The sequence below is a fragment of the Platalea leucorodia genome (genome assembly GCF_965183815.1).
Source record: "Platalea leucorodia genome assembly, contig: HAP1_HAP1_SCAFFOLD_24, whole genome shotgun sequence".
NCBI classification, from domain to species: Eukaryota; Metazoa; Chordata; class Aves; order Pelecaniformes; family Threskiornithidae; genus Platalea; species Platalea leucorodia.
In genome coordinates this window covers 2046702-2064183 of record NW_028121458.1, presented here as the reverse complement: position 1 = coordinate 2064183, position 17482 = coordinate 2046702, and the positions used below count along the sequence as shown (strand labels likewise).

At 53.8% G+C, this 17482-nt stretch overlaps 2 protein-coding genes across 2 annotated transcripts; both read left to right on the top strand.

Annotated features, from left to right (window-relative positions):
• Nucleotides 1-6513: 6513 nt before the first annotated feature.
• On the top strand, nucleotides 6514-7479 carry LOC309603221 (olfactory receptor 14C36-like; the record flags this gene model as incomplete). Its single annotated transcript, XM_082338119.1, has 1 exon — nucleotides 6514-7479. One exon carries the CDS (start codon nucleotides 6514-6516, stop codon nucleotides 7477-7479), a length of 966 nt encoding a protein of 321 aa, XP_082194245.1.
• A 6753-nt stretch (nucleotides 7480-14232) lies between these two features.
• LOC309603248 (olfactory receptor 14I1-like) lies at nucleotides 14233-15168 on the top strand (the record flags this gene model as incomplete). The annotated part of the gene is made up of 1 exon (XM_082338136.1): nucleotides 14233-15168. The coding sequence occupies one exon, from the start codon at nucleotides 14233-14235 to the stop codon at nucleotides 15166-15168; it is 936 nt and encodes a 311-aa protein (XP_082194262.1).
• Between the last annotated feature and the right edge of the window lie 2314 nt (nucleotides 15169-17482).

The window sequence follows — 17482 nt, the reverse complement described above, 5'->3', positions numbered from 1 at the left end:
AGAAGTCGCAGAAACTGCTGAAAGAGAAGGGGAATCGAGCCAGTTTGCAGAGGTGAAAGCCATCCAGCTGGCTTTAGATATTGCTGACCAAGAAAAGTGGCCAATGCTCTATCTCTATACTGACTCATGGATGGTGGCAAATGCCCTGTGCGGGTGGTTGCAGCAATGGAAGCAGAGCAACTGGCAGCACAGAGGCAAACCCATCTGGGCTGCCGCACTGTGGCAAGATATTGCCGCCCGGGTAGAGGACCTGGCTGTAAAAGTACGTCACGTAGATGCTCATGTACCCAAGAGTCGGGCCACTGAAGAACCTCAAAACAACCAGCAGGTGGATCAGGCTGCTAAGACTGAAGTGGCTCAGGTGGGTCTGGACTGGCAACAGAAGGGTGAATTACTTCTAGCTCACTCGGCCCATGACACCTCAGGCCATCAAGGAAGAGATGCAACACATAGATGGGCTCGTGATCGAGGGGTGGACTTAACCATGGACACCATTGCACTGGTTACCCATGAATGCGAAACATGCTCTGCAATCAAGTGAGCCAAGCGGTTCAAGCCTCTCTGGTTTGGAGGACGATGGCTAAAAGATAAATATGGGGAGGCCTGGCAGATTGATGATATCACACTCCCACAAACCCACCAAGGCAAGCGCCATGTGCTTACAATGGTGGAAGCAACCAGCAGATGGCTGGAAACATGTCCTGTGCCCCATGCCACCGCCCGGAACACTATCCTGGGTCTTGAAAAGCAAATCCTATGGCAACATGGCACCCCAGAAAGAATTGAGGCAGACAATGGGGCTCATTTCTGAAAGAACCTCATAGACCCCTGGGCCAAAGGCATGGCACTGAGTGGGTATATCACATCCCCTATCACGCACCAGCCTCTGAGAAAATCAAATGGTACAATGGACTGTTAAAGACTACACTGAGAGCAACGGGTGGTGGGACATTCAGACACTGGGATAGACATTTAGCAAAGGCCACCTGGTTAGTCAACACTAGGGGATCTGCCAATCGAGCTGGCCCTGCCCAATCAAAACTTTTACGTACTGTAGAAGGGAATAAAGTCCATGTGGTGCACATAAAAAATATGCTGGGGCAGACAGTCTGGGTTACTCCCGCCTCAGGCAAAGGCAAACCCAGTGGTGGGATTGCTTTTGCTCAAGGACGTGGGTGCACTTGGTGGGTGATGTGGAAGGATGGGGAATTCTGATGTGTACCTCAGGGGGATTTGATTTGGGGTGAAAATAGCCAATGAACTGAATCGTATGATGTTAATTGCTAAATGATAGTGTATGATGTCGTCACTCCTATGGTGGCTATATGCCATATCAATGGTATTACAGTACGAACCACCCAGATTAATGAAGAATGAACTTTGATGAAACCAAGCAAAGTGCAGCAGTGATGGAACCAGAACTGACTTCAGCATGCAACAATCCAAGACCACACACCAGCTCTCCTGCCCTGGAAGGCTGTTATGACAGATAAAGCCCAAAGTCATGGACTCAAGGAACCCAACGGACATTTTAGAGGCATGGCCCATAGACCAAGGGAATGATATCTGTGTGTATATATTAAAAGACAGGAAAAGTGGTGGCAAATAATTGAAAGGTATTGGAAAGTATGGGACCTGGGCACGACGTAGATGGTACAGAATAAGGGGTGGATACTGTCCTGGTTTCAGCTGGGACAGAGTTCATTTTCTTCCTAGTAGCTGGTAGAGTGCTGTGTTTTGGATTTAGCCTGAGAATAACGTGACAGCACACTGGTGTTTTAGTTGTTGCTAAGTAGTGTTGGACTCGATGATCCGTGTGGGTCCCTTCCAAGTCAGGACATTCTATGATTCTGTCATTCTAGTGCTTATATTAAGACAAGGACTTTTCAGCTTCCCATACTCTGCCAGCCAGGAGGTGCACAAGTAGCTGGGAGGGAGCACAGCCAGGACAGCTGACCCAAACTGGCCAAAGGGCTATTCCATACCACATGATGTCATGGTCAGTATATAAACTGGAGGGAGTTGGCCAGAGGGCAGTGATCACTGCTCGGAGACTGGCTGGGCATTGGTCGGTGACTGGTAGGTGGTTGCATCACTTGATTTTCCTGGGTTTTGTTCCCCTCTCTCTCTCTTATTGTTTTCCTTTTCATTACAATTTTTTTTTTTAAATTTAATTTTATTTTATTTCCATGATTAAACCATTCTTATCCCAACTCATGAGTTTTCTTACTTTTGCTCTTCAGATTCTCTCCCTCATCCCACCGGCTGGGGGGAGGCTGAGCGAGCGGCTGTGTGGTGCTTGGTTGCCAGCTGGGGTTAAACCACAACAATCCTGCTGTGTTCCTCTTCCATTAAATGCCAGGGACATTGCAGTCTCCAGTGAGACCCAGGCTTCTACATCCAGGGACTTCATTTGGATGCTTAGAAAAGACTAGGCCAACTGTGGGTTTCTCATCTCCCACCACGGTGTCACCTTTACTGGCCCCTCCTCTGGCCCTCGCTCACAAGGGCTCACCCAACTTGTCACTTGCCCCACAGAGGAGCTCCATACATGCAGTTAATTTCTTCACTTTGAGGGAGCCCCACTCCTGATCCTTCCAGCCTGTCTCTCCTGAAAAGCCTGTACCCATCCATTGCAGCACCCCAAGCCGTGTGACTTGTCCCATCATGCCTTGGCAGTCACTCCACTGATGTCAAAAAGCACAGGCTCCAGCTCATCCTGGCTGTGCCCCTGGCTGAGGGCATGAGTGCACATTTGGGCTGTAGCTCCTCAGCTGTGGCTCCAGGCAAGACTCTGACTTGTCTTACGGAAACCTGGTACCCAGCGTCCGAGAAGCCCTGTTTGCAAAGGCTTTGCTTCAGAGCAGAGACGTTCCAGAGTGGACATCAGATGGAAACATAAAGCTGCAATTGGATGCCACAATAATGAGCAAACCCTGCTGTCCCCAAGGCCAGAGGAAAATGGGGCTGGGAAGTGCAGCCCTGGAAAGAAAGAGGTTTATTTCAGTGGTGTCTCTGCTGCCTCTTAGGGCCTTTGGTGGACGTGAAGGTGATCTCCGTCAATGACAAGGTGCTGCTGTCAGGCCAATGTGAAAACTGTTGGTCCGTTCCTTGATTGTATCATCAAGGGGGTGAGTAAAGGCTGGTGGAGAGATAAAACAGCAGTCTGAGAACATAGGCACACAAGTGGAGACCCCAGTGTGATGTGCCTTGTGCTCCTGGCCTGCCTTACATCTACTGGGTAGAGAAGGGATGGACCTTGCCACACCGCAGTGGTGGCAAAGAGTTTCTTGCACAAAGGCACCGAACCTGTCTGCAATGCTGTCTGGGGTGTCCGACACACACTCGTTCTGAATGGGGATGGCTTTCCCGTGCTGTACCTGCCAGCCACATGTAGGTACGGGTGAGAGCCTTGGCATCTCACAGGACACTACAGACATCTATTTGGACATGAAATCGAGTAACAGTCTGGAATTTGATTAGGCAATGTGGGGATGAAAACCATCATTACAGGCAATGGAGATCTAGTCAACCCAGCTGATGGAAAAGACAGAGCAAAGCTTAGTTCTCCCTGTGCTACATGACATCATTTGGTCAGATGGCAGCATAGGCTGCCAAGAAAGTAGTAAACAGGGACAAGTGCAGTTGCCTTGCACGTGCCTTGGACAACCCCTGGCACCTCAGGTGTCAGCAGGTATTTCATCTGAACAGCCAAGTCCCGACCTACATCTTCACCAGTGACCACAGGAGCTGAGACAAGGAGCTCACATGCAGGTGCCTATTTAATGCCCACCTGAACTGAAGCAAGAGGAATCCCACCTCCTGTGGGATTGTGGCAGGCATGGGAGGGAGCTGAGTCCCCTTCCAGTGCTTAGCAATAGAAACACAGGATGAGATGCCTCCACTGAGTCTCAGCCTCCAGCTGAATCCCGTCCCTCATCAGGATTAAAGAAGATCCCTGCCTGTCATTGTCTGGGTGTCCTACTTAGTGGTAAGACAAAGGGGCGATTTTTAGACCTAAGCCCATCTCTGATAGGAGAAAGGACACTGCTGGAAAGAAATCTCTCTCCCCAGCTGAGGGAGGGAACATGAGTGATTCCTTCAGCCTGTTTCACAGCAGGTTCCCCTGGAGCCCCAGGGACACCTGGAGGGAGCCCAGAGGGGGCAGAGAAAGTGCTGCCTTGGGCTGGGCCTCTGTTGGTCAGGTGGGCCGGGCTTCTGGGGCACAGGGAGCTCCTGGCAAGTGGGCAGCCCTGCAGAGAGACAGCTCTGCCCAGGAGCAGCTCCTCTGCGAAGCGCAGCAGGGCTGTGGGCACTGCCTGCAGGCACTGAGGGGAGAGGAGTGAGGCAGAGAGAGGTTAAAGGCAGTGTGGGGTGGAAGGAGAGAGCTGAGCTTGTTCGGAGAGAAATCTTCACAGCATTTGACACAGTAAGTCTCTGGCAGCAGCGAGATTCAGATGAGTATCCTGGAGGGCTCTTCCAGAGCTGGCACATCCCATGACTTATAGGACCTATCAGGATGTCTTTCTTGGCTTCTCTAGCATAGAGGAGGAGGATGTGCTCCAGAGCAGGGCTTCCCTGCCGCACCATCTGAAGGAAAGGTCATGATGGCTGCCATCTCCTGGGGATGGCTGCAAGGGCGTGAAGCCGGGTGTGCAGCCAGGGGTGCCCAGGGCCGTCCTTCAGAGCAGGGTCCCTGCACCCCAGGGCGCTGTGTGCCAGGGCACCAGACGCTGCTGCCTGCCAGGGTCAGCACTCAGCCTGCCCAGGGAGCTGCCCACAACGCTGCAGAGAGAAGCTGTGTGTGCAAGCAGTGACCCTGGCAGGGTAAGACCGGGTCCCTCTGTTGAGAGGGTGCTGCATGGGTCAGGGCTGCCTACAGCTCCAGATTACCCCCAGGGAATTTCCAAGGGGACTTTTCAAGAGGAAGGTCAAGATGAGGATTACCTAAAAGGGAAGGAATCTCTGCTTTCTCTTTGCCACTCTTGGTTGGCTGGGTGGGCAGTGGGAGATGGGAATTTATTTCTCTGCTCTGGAGAAGGCACTGAGACCCTGCTTCTCACTGGGACTTGTCTGAGCTTCTCCTGAGCCCCTGCACATACAGAGATGCCCCTGGGCAGTGCCCTGCTGCCAGGAGATGTCTGCAGGGCAGAGCTGAGCACAGAGCGGGTGGGATGGGGTCTGTGAGCACTGGCAGGGAGGAGACTTGGGGACAGAGAAACAGCTCCTGGCAGGGACAGCTCCAGGCAGCAGAGACATGGGCAGGGAGGGAGAGGGAGCTGCTCCCATGAACACCATGGCAGTGGGGATTCAGGCACCTCCCTGCCATCCCCTGCAGCACAGACACCTTCAGGGAGCACCCTCCTGCTCTCCTCTCCCACCCAGCACAGCCTTTGGCCCCAGGGTCATGGGGTTTCAGGCTGTCTTCTTCTTGGCAGCCCAACCCACAGTGAGGAGAAACGCCTGAGTGCCTGTGGGTCTGTCCCTGTCCTTCCTCCCATGGCAGGAGCATTGGGACATTTCTCTGTTTCCTCTCCTGTCCTTGCTGCCTTTGTCCCCACCTTACCTGGGGGCTCCGGGCACTGCAGTGTGTGGGGCTGGCAATGAGCTGACCCTCACCTAAGGACTCCCTGTCTTCAGGACTTTTGACTCTCTCCCTGGGGGTCCTGCTGGGATGCAGGCTGTCCTCCAGAAGGGCACAGCTCTCCCATGGGCTCTCTGTGTCCCATGGAGAAGACAACTCAGTGCTAAGGCCATGGCAATGTGGCTCATCGTCTGTGTGGGCAGCTGCAATGAGCCCTGTGTGTCCATGGCTGGGAGGGGAGAGCTGAGATCCTGCTCACGTACAATGAGATGGTGGGGAGGGGTTTGGAGATCTGCACTTGGGAACTGGATTCCTCTGCTCTCAGAAGTTTCCAGTTTCTTCTCAGGTGAACATCTGGGTGTGATCCTCCTCCAGCTCAAAGAGCTGCAAGGAAAAGGCAGCTGAGACCAGGGCTGATGGACAGACCAGCTCTCCACACCCTGCACTAAGGGACAGTCTCTTTGCCTGTCAGCACCCACACCATTTCACTTGGAGTACAGCAGAAGTGCCAAGGATTTCTGCTTTACAAGCACTTCTCACTTGTGCTGTGGCAACTAGAACAAGATAAACAAAACAAAATCCCTTCGGCTCTGCTCTGCAGTTGGGTGAAATGGGAGCAACAATGCTGAAAAGCTCATTGATATCAAAAGTGGATTTAATCTGAGATCACCCCATGTTGCTATTACCTATTGCTGTAGGACAGGGCTGACCCCTCCAGAGCGCACAGCAGAGCTCCCTGCTCCACACGGCACCCTCAGCCAGCACCAACCAGAGCTCATGAAAGTCACCTGCCAAAGGTCTCCCTGAAAGGTGCAAGGCAGTCTGGGGTGTTTCCATGAGAACTGGAATAGGCTTTGCTCAGAGAACTCTACCCTAACTTCTCACTGCCTTTACCTCCTTGGGCAGGTCCCCATGCACAGAGGCAGCAAATGTCCAACAGCAGCTCCATCATCGAGTTCCTTCTCCTGGCATTTGCAGACACGCGGGAGCTGCAGCTCTTGCACTTCTGGCTCTTCCTGGCCATCTACCTGGCTGCCCTCCTGGGCAACGGCCTCATCATCACCGCCATCGCCTGTGACCACCACCTCCACACCCCCATGTACTTCTTCCTCCTCAACCTCTCCCTCCTTGACCTGGCCTCCATCTCCACCACTCTCCCCAAGTCCATGGCCAATTCCCTGTGGGACACCAGGTCTATTTCCTATGCAGGATGTGCTGCCCAGCTCTTTCTATTTGTCTTTTTCATTTCAGCAGAGTATTTTCTTCTTACTGTCATGGCCTATGACCGCTATGTGGCCATCTGCAAACCCCTGCACTACGGGACCCTCCTGGGCAGCAGAGCTTGTGTCCACATGGCAGCAGCTGCCTGGGGCAGTGGCTTCTTCTATGCTCTTCTGCACACTGCCAATACATTTTCCCTACCCCTCTGCCAAGGCAATGTCCTGGACCAGTTCTTCTGTGAAATCCCCCAGATCCTCAAGCTCTCCTGCTCAGACGCCTACTTCAGGGAATTTAAGCTTCTTGTGTTTAGTACTTTTGTCTTTTTGGGGTGTTTTGTTTTCCTTGTGGTGTCCTATGTGCAGATCTTCAGGGCCGTGCTGAGGATCCCCTCTGAGCAGGGACGCCACAAAGCCTTTTCCACGTGTCTCCCTCACCTGGCCGTGGTCTCTCTGTTTCTGAGCACCGCCACATTTGCCTACCTGAAGCCCCCCTCCACCTCCTCCCCATCCCTGAATCGAGTGGTTGCTGCTCTGTACTCGGTGGTGCCTCCAGCAGTGAACCCCATCATCTACAGCATGAGGAACCAGGAGCTCAAGGAAGCAATGTGGAAACTGATGACTGGATGTTCTCCAGGAGCTATAGAGTGTCCATCTTCTTCCACATATGACTCATAATGTAACTCATAACAGGCCCAGCCTTTCTTGATTAATTTTTGTTGTTATCATTGTTGTTGGGTAAGTTTTTTCTTTTCTTGCTTTTTTAACTTGTGATAATGTTGTCCACAAAGAAATGTGGACACCCCACTTCTACTTCATTCTCTTCCTCACTAGTCTGACCCACCGACTGTGTCAATAAAGAGCTATACTCCTTCTCTAATTAAACAAAATAAATGTACTTGCATTGACTTGTCTGTCTGAGACCCAAGCAACTAAAACTGAACCAAATATTCTTCCTCATAGGTGGAGAAAGGGCAATGGGGCCATGATGGAGTCCCCCATACCTACGGAATGGGGAACATTCCCAACCCTTAGGCAAATCTCTTCCCTCTCTCTCATGACCTGCATAGTGTTTGTGCTCGAGAAAACCCTCATCATTATGCACGTGGCGGCAAACCAGCATCCGCACACCCCCATGGGCTTCTTCTTGGGCCATTTGTCTTCCCTGGAGATCTGCTACAGACCCACCACCCTGCCCCAGCTGATGGCCAGCTGCGTGACTGGGGACAGCACCATCTCTGCTCATCACGGTGCTGGTATTGTTTCCTGCACCTTTTGCATGCACTGAGTGTTTAGTACTGGTGACCACACCCTACGATCAGTACTGGGCTGTGTGCCACCCCCTGCTCTCTACAAGACTCATGAACTGGCAGGTCTGTCTCCAGAGGGCAGCTGCCCCTTCGCTAGGGGCATTTCTGTCATCTACAGTCATAATTTCAGTTGTGTCCCAGATACAGTTGTGTGGTCCCAGGGGAGTGGACCACTTCTTCTGTGATTTCACCCCATTGCTGGAGCTCTCACACAGTGACACTGTGACACTCGTGCTCTTTGCTCTCATAACCTGCTTTTTAGACCCCATCCTCCCCTTCCTGTTCACATGGTCATCCTGTGTGCATCAGAGATGCCTCCCCGGGGCAGCTCTCCCATCCAGCGTGGGCAGGCAGAAAGCCTTCTCCACCTGCTCCTCTCACCTCACTGGTGCCACTGTTTTCTATGACACCCTCGGCCTTGGGGGTGTGATGCCCAGAACAGCCCTCCTGAGACAGTTTGACAAAACCCTTTTTCTCCACCATCCTCACATCCCTCTTCAATCCCTTCATCTAAGCCTGTGGACTAGAAAGGTTGGGGGGCACTGAGAAAAATGCTCAGGGAAGCTGTGAGCTGCGCAGAGAAACCATTGGAGCTGTGGGCCTGCAGGAAGAAATCACTTCTGGCTCTCTTCTGAGCCAGCCCAGAGGACCTGGACTGGCGTGTGCTGTGTCCTGGGCACTCCCCTGGAAGGGTGGGATATGAAGAAGGCTTTTGGTGTGGGAAGGAGCAGAGAGGTGCTGGTGGAGCTGGCTGGTGGAGCTGGCTGGTGTCATCATGAGACCTCTCTCAAACATCTTGGCAGGGGCAGAGAGATCAGGGAGGTTGCAAGGTCCTCAGAAAAGGCAAATATCAAAGCCATCCTCAAGAAGGGCAAGAAGGAGGACCGGGAGTGTTACAGGTTGGTCAGCTTCACCTCAGCCCCTGGGAAGGTGGCAGGGCAAATGCTCTTGCAGCTATCTCCATCACTTGAAGGACAAGAAAAGGATTGCTGAACCCATGTGGGAGGGGAAAGAAGGGCATGCTGTGTACCTGGACTTTTGCAAGTCCTTGCATGTGGTTTCCCGTGGTCTCCCTGGAGAGGATTGTTGACATCTGGACTGAAGAAGTGAATGATGCGGTGGGTGGGAAGTTGGCTGGACGATCAGGAACAAATTCTGTCAGTGGTACAAAGTCCTCCGAGGAGCCAGATACTAGCAGCATCCCTCAGGGATCAGCAAAATTTCTTAAAAAATCATGAAAAGCTGGAAATTAAGACTTTTTACAGAATGGACCCCATCCGAGTCCAAACTAGTTCCCTTTAACCCCTCCCAGTACAGACTGGGCCCCCTCCCAGTACAAAGTGGATCCTTCAAACACCTCCCAGTAGAGAATGGGGCCTCTCCCAGTGCAAACTGGACACATTTAATACCTGTCAGTACAGACTGGGCCCTGTCCCAGTACAAACTGGTTCCTTTTAACCCCTCCCAGTACAGACTGAGCCCCCTTCCAGTACAAACTGGATCCATTTAATGCCTCCCAGCACAGACTTTGCCCTGTCCCAGTAGGAACTGGATCCTTTAGTCCCCTTTCCCAGCACAGACTGGGCGTCATCCCGGTACAAACTGGATCCCTTTAACATTGCCGAGCTCAGACTGGGCCCTGTCCCAGTACAAACTGCATCCTTTTATCTTTTTCCATTACAGACCGAGCACGTCCTAGTACAAAATGGATCCCAGGATCCCTTCCCAGTAAAGGCTGTGTCCCGTCACAGTCCAACCTGGATCCCATGATCCCTTCCCAGTACAGGCTGTGTCCCATCACAGTCCAACCTGGGTCCCTTTAACTCCTGCCAGTACAGCCTGGGCCCCATCCCAGTACAAACTGGATCCCCTGGCCCCATCCCAGTAGAGATTGGGCCCTGTCCCCGTACAAACTGGATCTCTTTAACCTTATAGACTGGGTCTCATCCCTGTACAGACCCCTAACTGCCCCCAGACCCCTAAGGGCCCCCTTGGACCCCTAAGTTCAACCTTGGCACCCCTAAGTGCGTCCATTGTCCATACCCCTCCCTCCCTTCCCTCCACTATGCCGTGCCCCATGTGTCCTCTGGCCCCAGCTGCAGCCCCGCTTCTTGACCTTCACCTTGCTGTGGGCCAGCCCCACCTCCCCCAGCACCTTCAGCCCTTGGCTGAGACTCCCCCTCACCTCATCTAGCCTTCCTTGGAGGGAAGCCTCTGTCCAGGTCTTCACCAGACCTTGAGTGGGCTCAAGGCTTGTCCTCCTCAGGTGGTGCCAGGTGGCCATTAGATCTTTAGAAGGTCTCAAGCTCAACCTTGGGTGTTGACTGAGAAGACAACCCCTCCAGTGGAGACATCAGAAATCCTGAGATAGCTTCAAGGTCAAATCCAAGAGGAAGAAGAGAGGTTGTAGGTGCTGGAGATCATCTAGTCAAAGCCCACCTTAGAGTGGAGACCACCCCTGGAGATACCCAACGCACGAGTGGTGTCCCTCAGGGGTCCATACTGGGACCAGTACTGTTTAATATCTTTATCAAGGAAACGAACAGTGCAACTGAGTGCAAGTTTTGAGATGCCACCAAGCTGAGTGGTGCAGGTGACACTCCCGAGGGACAGGATGCCATCCAGAGGGTCCTGGACAAGCTTGAGAAGGGGGCCTGCGTGAACCTCATGAGATTCAACAAGGCCAAGTGCAAGGTCCTGCCCCTGGGTGGGGGCAACTCCCAGTATCAGTACAGGCTGGGGGATGATGGGATTGAGAGCAGCCCTGAGGAGAAGGACTTGGGGGGACTGGTAGATGAAAAGCTGGACATGAGCCGGCAATGTGCTCTCTCAGCCCAGAAAGCCAACTGTATCCTGGGCTGCATCAAAAGAAGCGTGGCCAGCAGGTCGAGGGAGGGGATTCTGCCCCTCTACTCTGCTCTGGTGAGACCCCACCTGGAGCCCTGTGTCCAGCTCTGGGGTCCTCAGCACAGGAAGGACATGGACCTGTTGGAGGGGGTCCAGAGGAGGCCACACAAATGATCCGAGGGATGGAACACCTCTGCTATGAGGAAAGGCTGAAAGAGCTGGGGGTGTTCAACCTGGAGAAGAGAAGGCTGCTGTAGGAGGGTAAATTTAGACTGAACACAAGGAAAAAAATTTTCATGATGAGGGGAGTGAAACACTCGAACGGGTTCCCAGAGTGGTGGTAGATGCTCCATGCTTGGAAACATTCAAGGACAGGCTAGATGGGGCTCTGAGCAACCTGATCAAGTTGTAGATGTCTCTGCCCATTGCAGGGGGGTTTAATTAGATGACCTTTAAAGGTCCCTTCGCATCCAAACCATTCTATGATTCTATGATTCTATGAATGCTATGACCAGGATTAGAGGGGTCCCTACCTCCAGCCAGGTGGAAGAAAAGGGACAACAGGGTTTACTGGACTGTGTGGATTCGATGGCCTGGCACAGGAGACCCGCAGGAGTATAAGGCTCTAATGGACACCAGTACACAGTGTACCCTCATGCCATCAAGCTATAAAGGGGCAGAACCCATCTGTGTTTCGGGAGTGACAGGGGCATGACCATGGGACTGTAGGAAAGGAGTGCAGGTGCCTATTTTTAACAGATGCCACGACTGAAGCAAGAGGATTCCCACCTCCTGGGGGTTTGTGGCAGGCATGGGAGGCAGCTGAGGTCCCTTCCAGCCCCAGCACTACAAATCCAGCATGAGATGCCTCCACTGACTCAGCTGATTGCCTTCCCTCAGCATGGCTAAAGGAGATGCCTCCCTGGCAGTCTCCAGGTGTCCTGTCTCATGATGGGCCAAGGAAGGGGGATTCTCAGACCTAACTGTGTCTCGGAGAGCAGCAAGGCCACTGCTGCAAAGAAACATCTCTGCAGAGGTGAGACAGTCAACAGCGGTGATTCCTTCAGTCTCTTCCCAAGCAGGTTCCTGGAGAGCCCCAGGGACACCTGGAGGGAGCGCCGAGTGGGGTGGGGGCAGAGACAGTGACGTCTTGGGCAGGTCCCCTCCTCCGGGGCTGAGACAGGCTCCTGGGGTGGAGGGAGCTCCTGGTAAGCAGGCAGCAGTGCAGAGAGACAGCTCTGCCAAGGAGCAACTCCTCTGCCAAGCGCAGCAGGGCTCTGGGCAAAGGAGTAGGGCAGAGCGCGATTAAAGGCAGGCTGGAGTGGGAGGAGAGAGGGGAGCTGCAAGGGAAGAAACCTTTGCAGCCCTTGCCACGGTAAGTCTCTTGGTGCAGGGCAATGCAGCTGCCCTTGCGGGAAGGGTCTCCGAAAGCGTTCATAGGCTCCAGCCTGCAGGGTCTGTGAGGAGGCCTCCCAGCCCAGGGGCTCATGTTAGACCAGGGGGAAGGGGTGAAGGCAGGGGGTGCAGCCAGAGCTGCCCAGGGCATTTCAGAGGGGACTTTTGCAGAGGAAGAGCAAGGCAGGGGATCCCTGAAAGCTAAAGAGCTTTCCTGAGGCTGTGCTTTCAGTTTCCTGCTGTTCAGGAAAAGGGGAAAAGGCGCTGCTGCGTTTGGAGAGGGAGCCTGAGAGTCCTGAGCTGCCACCCTGAGAGATCAGGAGGTCTGGTAGGAGGCAAGGCAACTGCTTGCATCCACTCCTCTACCTCCAGAGAGCACCAGCATCACCTTTGCTGGCCTCAGCAGGGTTTCTCTGACCTGCTCCTTCCTGCCTGCAAGCGGGGAGTACCTCTGGAGAGTGCCTGGAGCTGGGAGGTTTCTTGAGGTCAGAGCTGAGCAGACAGGAGTGGGTGATGGGGTCTGTGATCCCTGACAGGGAAAAACTGGAGGGCAGAGCAACAGTTCCCGGCAGGGATAGCTCCAGGCAGCAGAGACATGGGCAGAGAGCTCTAGGAACCTCCAACCCCAAAGGGCATGGGAGGGAGAATTTGGGAAGCTCCCTGCCATCCCCTCCAATGCAGACACCTGCCTCTGCGCAAGACCCCTGCTCTCGTCTCCCACCCAGCACAGCCTCTGCCCTCAAGGCTGTGTGGTCCAGGGCAGGAGTTGCCTCCTCTGCAGCCAGAGCTCTGGCACAGCAGAGGGGCATCTCTCCTGACACGTGGCCGCTTCCCTCTGCAGGGCAAAGGGGCTGCGAGCGACTGCCCGGGGCTTTCGCTAACTGGCAGGTGCTGTGCTCTGCTGGGTAAGGAGAAGGCTTTCCTGAGTGCCCGGCCGCCTCTCCTCTCCTTGCTTCCCTTAGGAGGAGAGTCACAGAGTTCTGCTTTGGTCCTCCACCTGCTTGTGCTGCTCTTCTTCCTGCTCGTGGGGTCCCTGGCAGGAACGGTGGTGGTGTGGGGCAAGGGGCGGGGGTGTGGAGTGCCTGCTCTGGCCCTGACCTGGAGGGCGCTGCCCTGGAGGTGTTTTCATGGGACCAAGGTGCCCAAGGCCTCTCTTCATTTTCCAGGCTCGAGACACTGCACTCAGTGCTTGGGCAATGAGGCACTGCTTCCCTTAGCAGACAGCACCTTAAGACACCTGATTATGCTGGACAGGGAGTCCTGCAGGGCTGTGAGCATCCCTGCAGAAGGGCACAGCTCTCCTGTAGGACCTTGGAGATGTCTGAGAGCACCCGATCTGCCCATGCCAATCAGCATCCTTGCCCTGTCCTCTTCCTCATACTCTGCAGAGCTGTGCTGGAAAGGAGAGGTGTTTTGAACTCTGCACCTGGCACAGCACCCCTCTGCTCCCAGGACAGGCCAGTGTCTTTTCCAGAGCAACCTCTGTGACGAGACACATTTGCTGCACCTCATCTCCCACCTTCCTCTGGGGAAGAAAGCCTCCTTCTGGGCTTTTTGCCCTCCGCTCTAGTGCAGCACAGGGAACTCCTCCCCAGGAAGCCTCCCTCCAAACACCCTGGGCTGTTGCTGCCTCCATGGGTCATTGCTGGAAAGCAGGGCTGACCCTTCAGGAGCCCCTGGGGAGAGGCCACGGCTCTGCACAGCACACTCAGCCAGCACAAACCACAGCTGAAGCCTCCGAGCTGCATAACAGTCCTGCACAAGAAGGAAAGGCACCCTTAGGCATTTCACAATGAATGAATGAAATTTGGCTCAGAGAAGATTCTCTGAATTTTTCTCTTTTCTCTCTTTTGGCAGTTTCCATGCCCAGAAGTGGCAGATGTCCAATGGCAGCTCCATGAATGAGTTTCTTCTCCTGGCATTTGCAGAGAAATGGGAGCTGCAGCTCTTGCACTTCTGGCTCTTCCTGGCCATCTACCTGGCTGCCCTCCTGGGCAACGGCCTCATCATCACCGCCATAGCCTGTGACCACTGCCTCCACACCCCCATGTACTTCTTCCTCCTCAACCTCTCCCTCATAGACCTGGCCTCCATCTCTACCACTCTCCCCAAAGCCATGGCCAATTCCCTGTGGGACACCAGGGCCATCTCCTACTTGGGATGTGCTGTACAGGTCTTTTTCTTTGTCTTCTTCATTGTAGGAGAATACTGTCTTCTCACTGTCATGGCCTACGACCGCTATGTGGCCATCTGCAAACCCCTGCACTACGGGACCCTGCTGGGCAGCAGAGCTTGTGTCCACATGGCAGCAGCTGCCTGGGGCAGTGCGTTTCTCAACTCTGTCCTGCACACTGCCAATACATTTTCCCTACCCCTCTGCCAAGGCAATGCTTTGGACCAGTTCTTCTGTGAAGTCCCCCAGATCCTCAAGCTCTCCTGCTCACATGCCTACCTCAGGGAAGTGGGGCTTCTTGTGGTTAGTGTCTGTTTAGTATTTGGGTGTTTTGTTTTCATTGTGGTGTCCTATGTGCAGATCTTCAGGGCTGTGCTGAGGATCCCCTCTGAGCAGGGACGCCACAAAGCCTTTTCCACGTGCCTCCCTCACCTGGCCACGGTCTCCCTGTTTCTCAGCACTGGCATATTTTCCCACTTGAAGCCCCCCTCCATCTCCTCCCCAGCACTGGACCTAGTGGTGGCAGTGCTGTACACTGTGGTGCCTCCAGCAGTGAACCCCCTCATCTACAGCATGAGGAACCAGGAGCTCAAGGATGCACTATGGAAACTGGCCCAATGGATGCTGTTTCACAGACAATAACCTGCCTTCCCTTCTCTGCACATTTGCCAGAGTCTTTCTTAGGCCAGGAGTCTGTTTTCTTCTCTCATGATAATCCTGCTTATAGATAATTTTCTGGGCTTATGCTACTTGTCTTGAGGCTTGATCTTATTTTCCCTGAGTTGCACAACACTCTGTCAGATGTGGCATGCCCAAGAGCAGGTCTTCAATAAAACAAAATCTCCCAGGTCCAGTGCCTGAAGGCTGCGCTCTTCCTCCAAAGCTGCTGCCAAGAAAATGTCCAAGGAATTGTTTTTTTGAAGAGTCTGATCTCCTTTTGTTCTCAGTGTTTTGGGCGTTAAGATCATGGTACTATTGGGTTCCACTGGACCTAATGTTCTGGATTTAAAAGCTCTCTTCTTGGTGTCCAGGCGCAGGGGAGATGGTCCATGAGCTCCCTTTCTCTCTTCACGTTTCTTCATGTATGACAGGAGTGATGGCGTATACCAGACTCCCTGGAAATGAATCTGGAGGGGTGAGGAGAGGAGAGGATGGGGACTCCCCACATGCCCTGGGGTTGCAATGAATGGAGGCTCAGAAGGTGAAAGGCTCTCAGATGTGAACTCCCCCAAAAGCAAAACATGAAGCTATTGAAGCTGTTGAAGTGTCTAGAGGAGAAGTCTTACGAGGAGCAGCTGAGGGAGCTGGGGTGGTTTATTTTGGAGAAGAGGAGGCTGAGGGGAGGCCTTATTGCTCTCTACAACTACCTGAAAGGAGGTTGTAGCGAGGTGGGGGTCGGTCTCTTCTCCCAGGTAACAAGTGATAGGACGAGAGGAAATGGGCTCAAGTTGTGCCAGGGGAGATTTAGATTAAATATTAGGAAAAATATCTTCCCAGAGAGAGTGGGTAGGCATTGGAACAGACTGCCCAGGGAAGTGGTCCAATCATGGTCCCTGGAAGTATTCAAAAATCGTGTGGATGTGGTGCTTGGGGACATGGCTTAGAGGTGGACCAGGCAGTTGGGTTATGAGGTTGGACTCGATGATCTCTGAGGTCCTTTCCCACCTTCACGATTCTATGATTCTATGATTAAATTGAGGTATGCAAAACAAGGACTCTGCCATGGGAGTCAGTAGGAGCCCAGCAGGCAGAAGAAAGGGAGAGTGGAGAGGTGCAGGAGCTGCCTGAGAAGCCTCAGGACTCTCATGCCGTCCTGGGGAGTGGGGCTGGTGGGAGCAGAGGAGGGGCAAATTCAGTCAGGATTGGGCATCACCTACAATATGAATTCAGCAGAGCCAGAGAGTGCCTGGCCTCCATTTCCTCATGCCCTTGGGGCCATACCAGCCCTGGCGCTGATGGGGAGCCTGAACCCCCTCCGCTCTGCCCCCCGGACCTGCTGTGCCCTTCAGAGGGGCTGGGGCTGTGGGGTGAGTGCCCAGAGATCTGCAGCACCCTGTGGTGGGCGCTGCCATGGGGCCAGCCCAGGCTGGGCTGCTCTGCTGGGCTGGGGAGGGGGCAGGGGAGGTGGGGAGAGCTGGGGAGGGGCTGGGCTGGGCTGGGAAGTGCCTGGGAGAGGAAAGCCCCAGTGTAGAGCTAAGCTGTGTGAGTGTGCAGGGTGGGGGCCCCCAGCAGGGTGCTGACAGTGCAGAGTCAGGCATCATGGTGAAGGAAGCAAGGCACCAAAGGTGCAGAAGAGAGGGGCCAGGTCTGTGCGATATTCCCTGGACATCCTGGGGAAGCTGCCCTGGGAAAACTGTCCCAGATCAGTGCCACACACCAGCCATTTCCACCTCTGTTCGTACACCCCAACCCTGAGAAGGGACGTTTCCTGCATGGTCACTCCCATCCTCCTCCGGGGCTCAGTGATGCCCAACTCCACCACCAGTATTAAGAAAAAGGGAACCAGTTTCCTACTGACATTTATTGCGCACAAGCCCCATAGCTCTTGCCACAGCTGGTCTCTCAGCCAAGCCCGTTCTTAGACAGATCCAGTTTGAACAGGTGCTCATGGCCTTGTCTCAACAAATACTGAATATCTCCATTGATTGAGATCCCACCAACCGGCCGGGGTTCTTGCTCCTGTGTTTTGTTCTGAACGATTTCTAAAGAACCCATCTCTCTCAGCTTCTCCTTGTCCATAATGTGCTCCAGGCCCCAGCCACCCTTCTGGCCTCTGCAGGACTTGCTCCAATCTGTCAGGGTCTTTCTTGTGCTGGGAAGCCCCATGTTGGACGCAGCAGTCCTGATGTGGTGGTTCTGTAGTGGGTTAGCCTTGGCCAGCAGCCAGACACCCACCCAGCTGCCCACTCACTCCCCTGACTCAACAGCACATAGGGAGAAAATAAGATGGAATAAC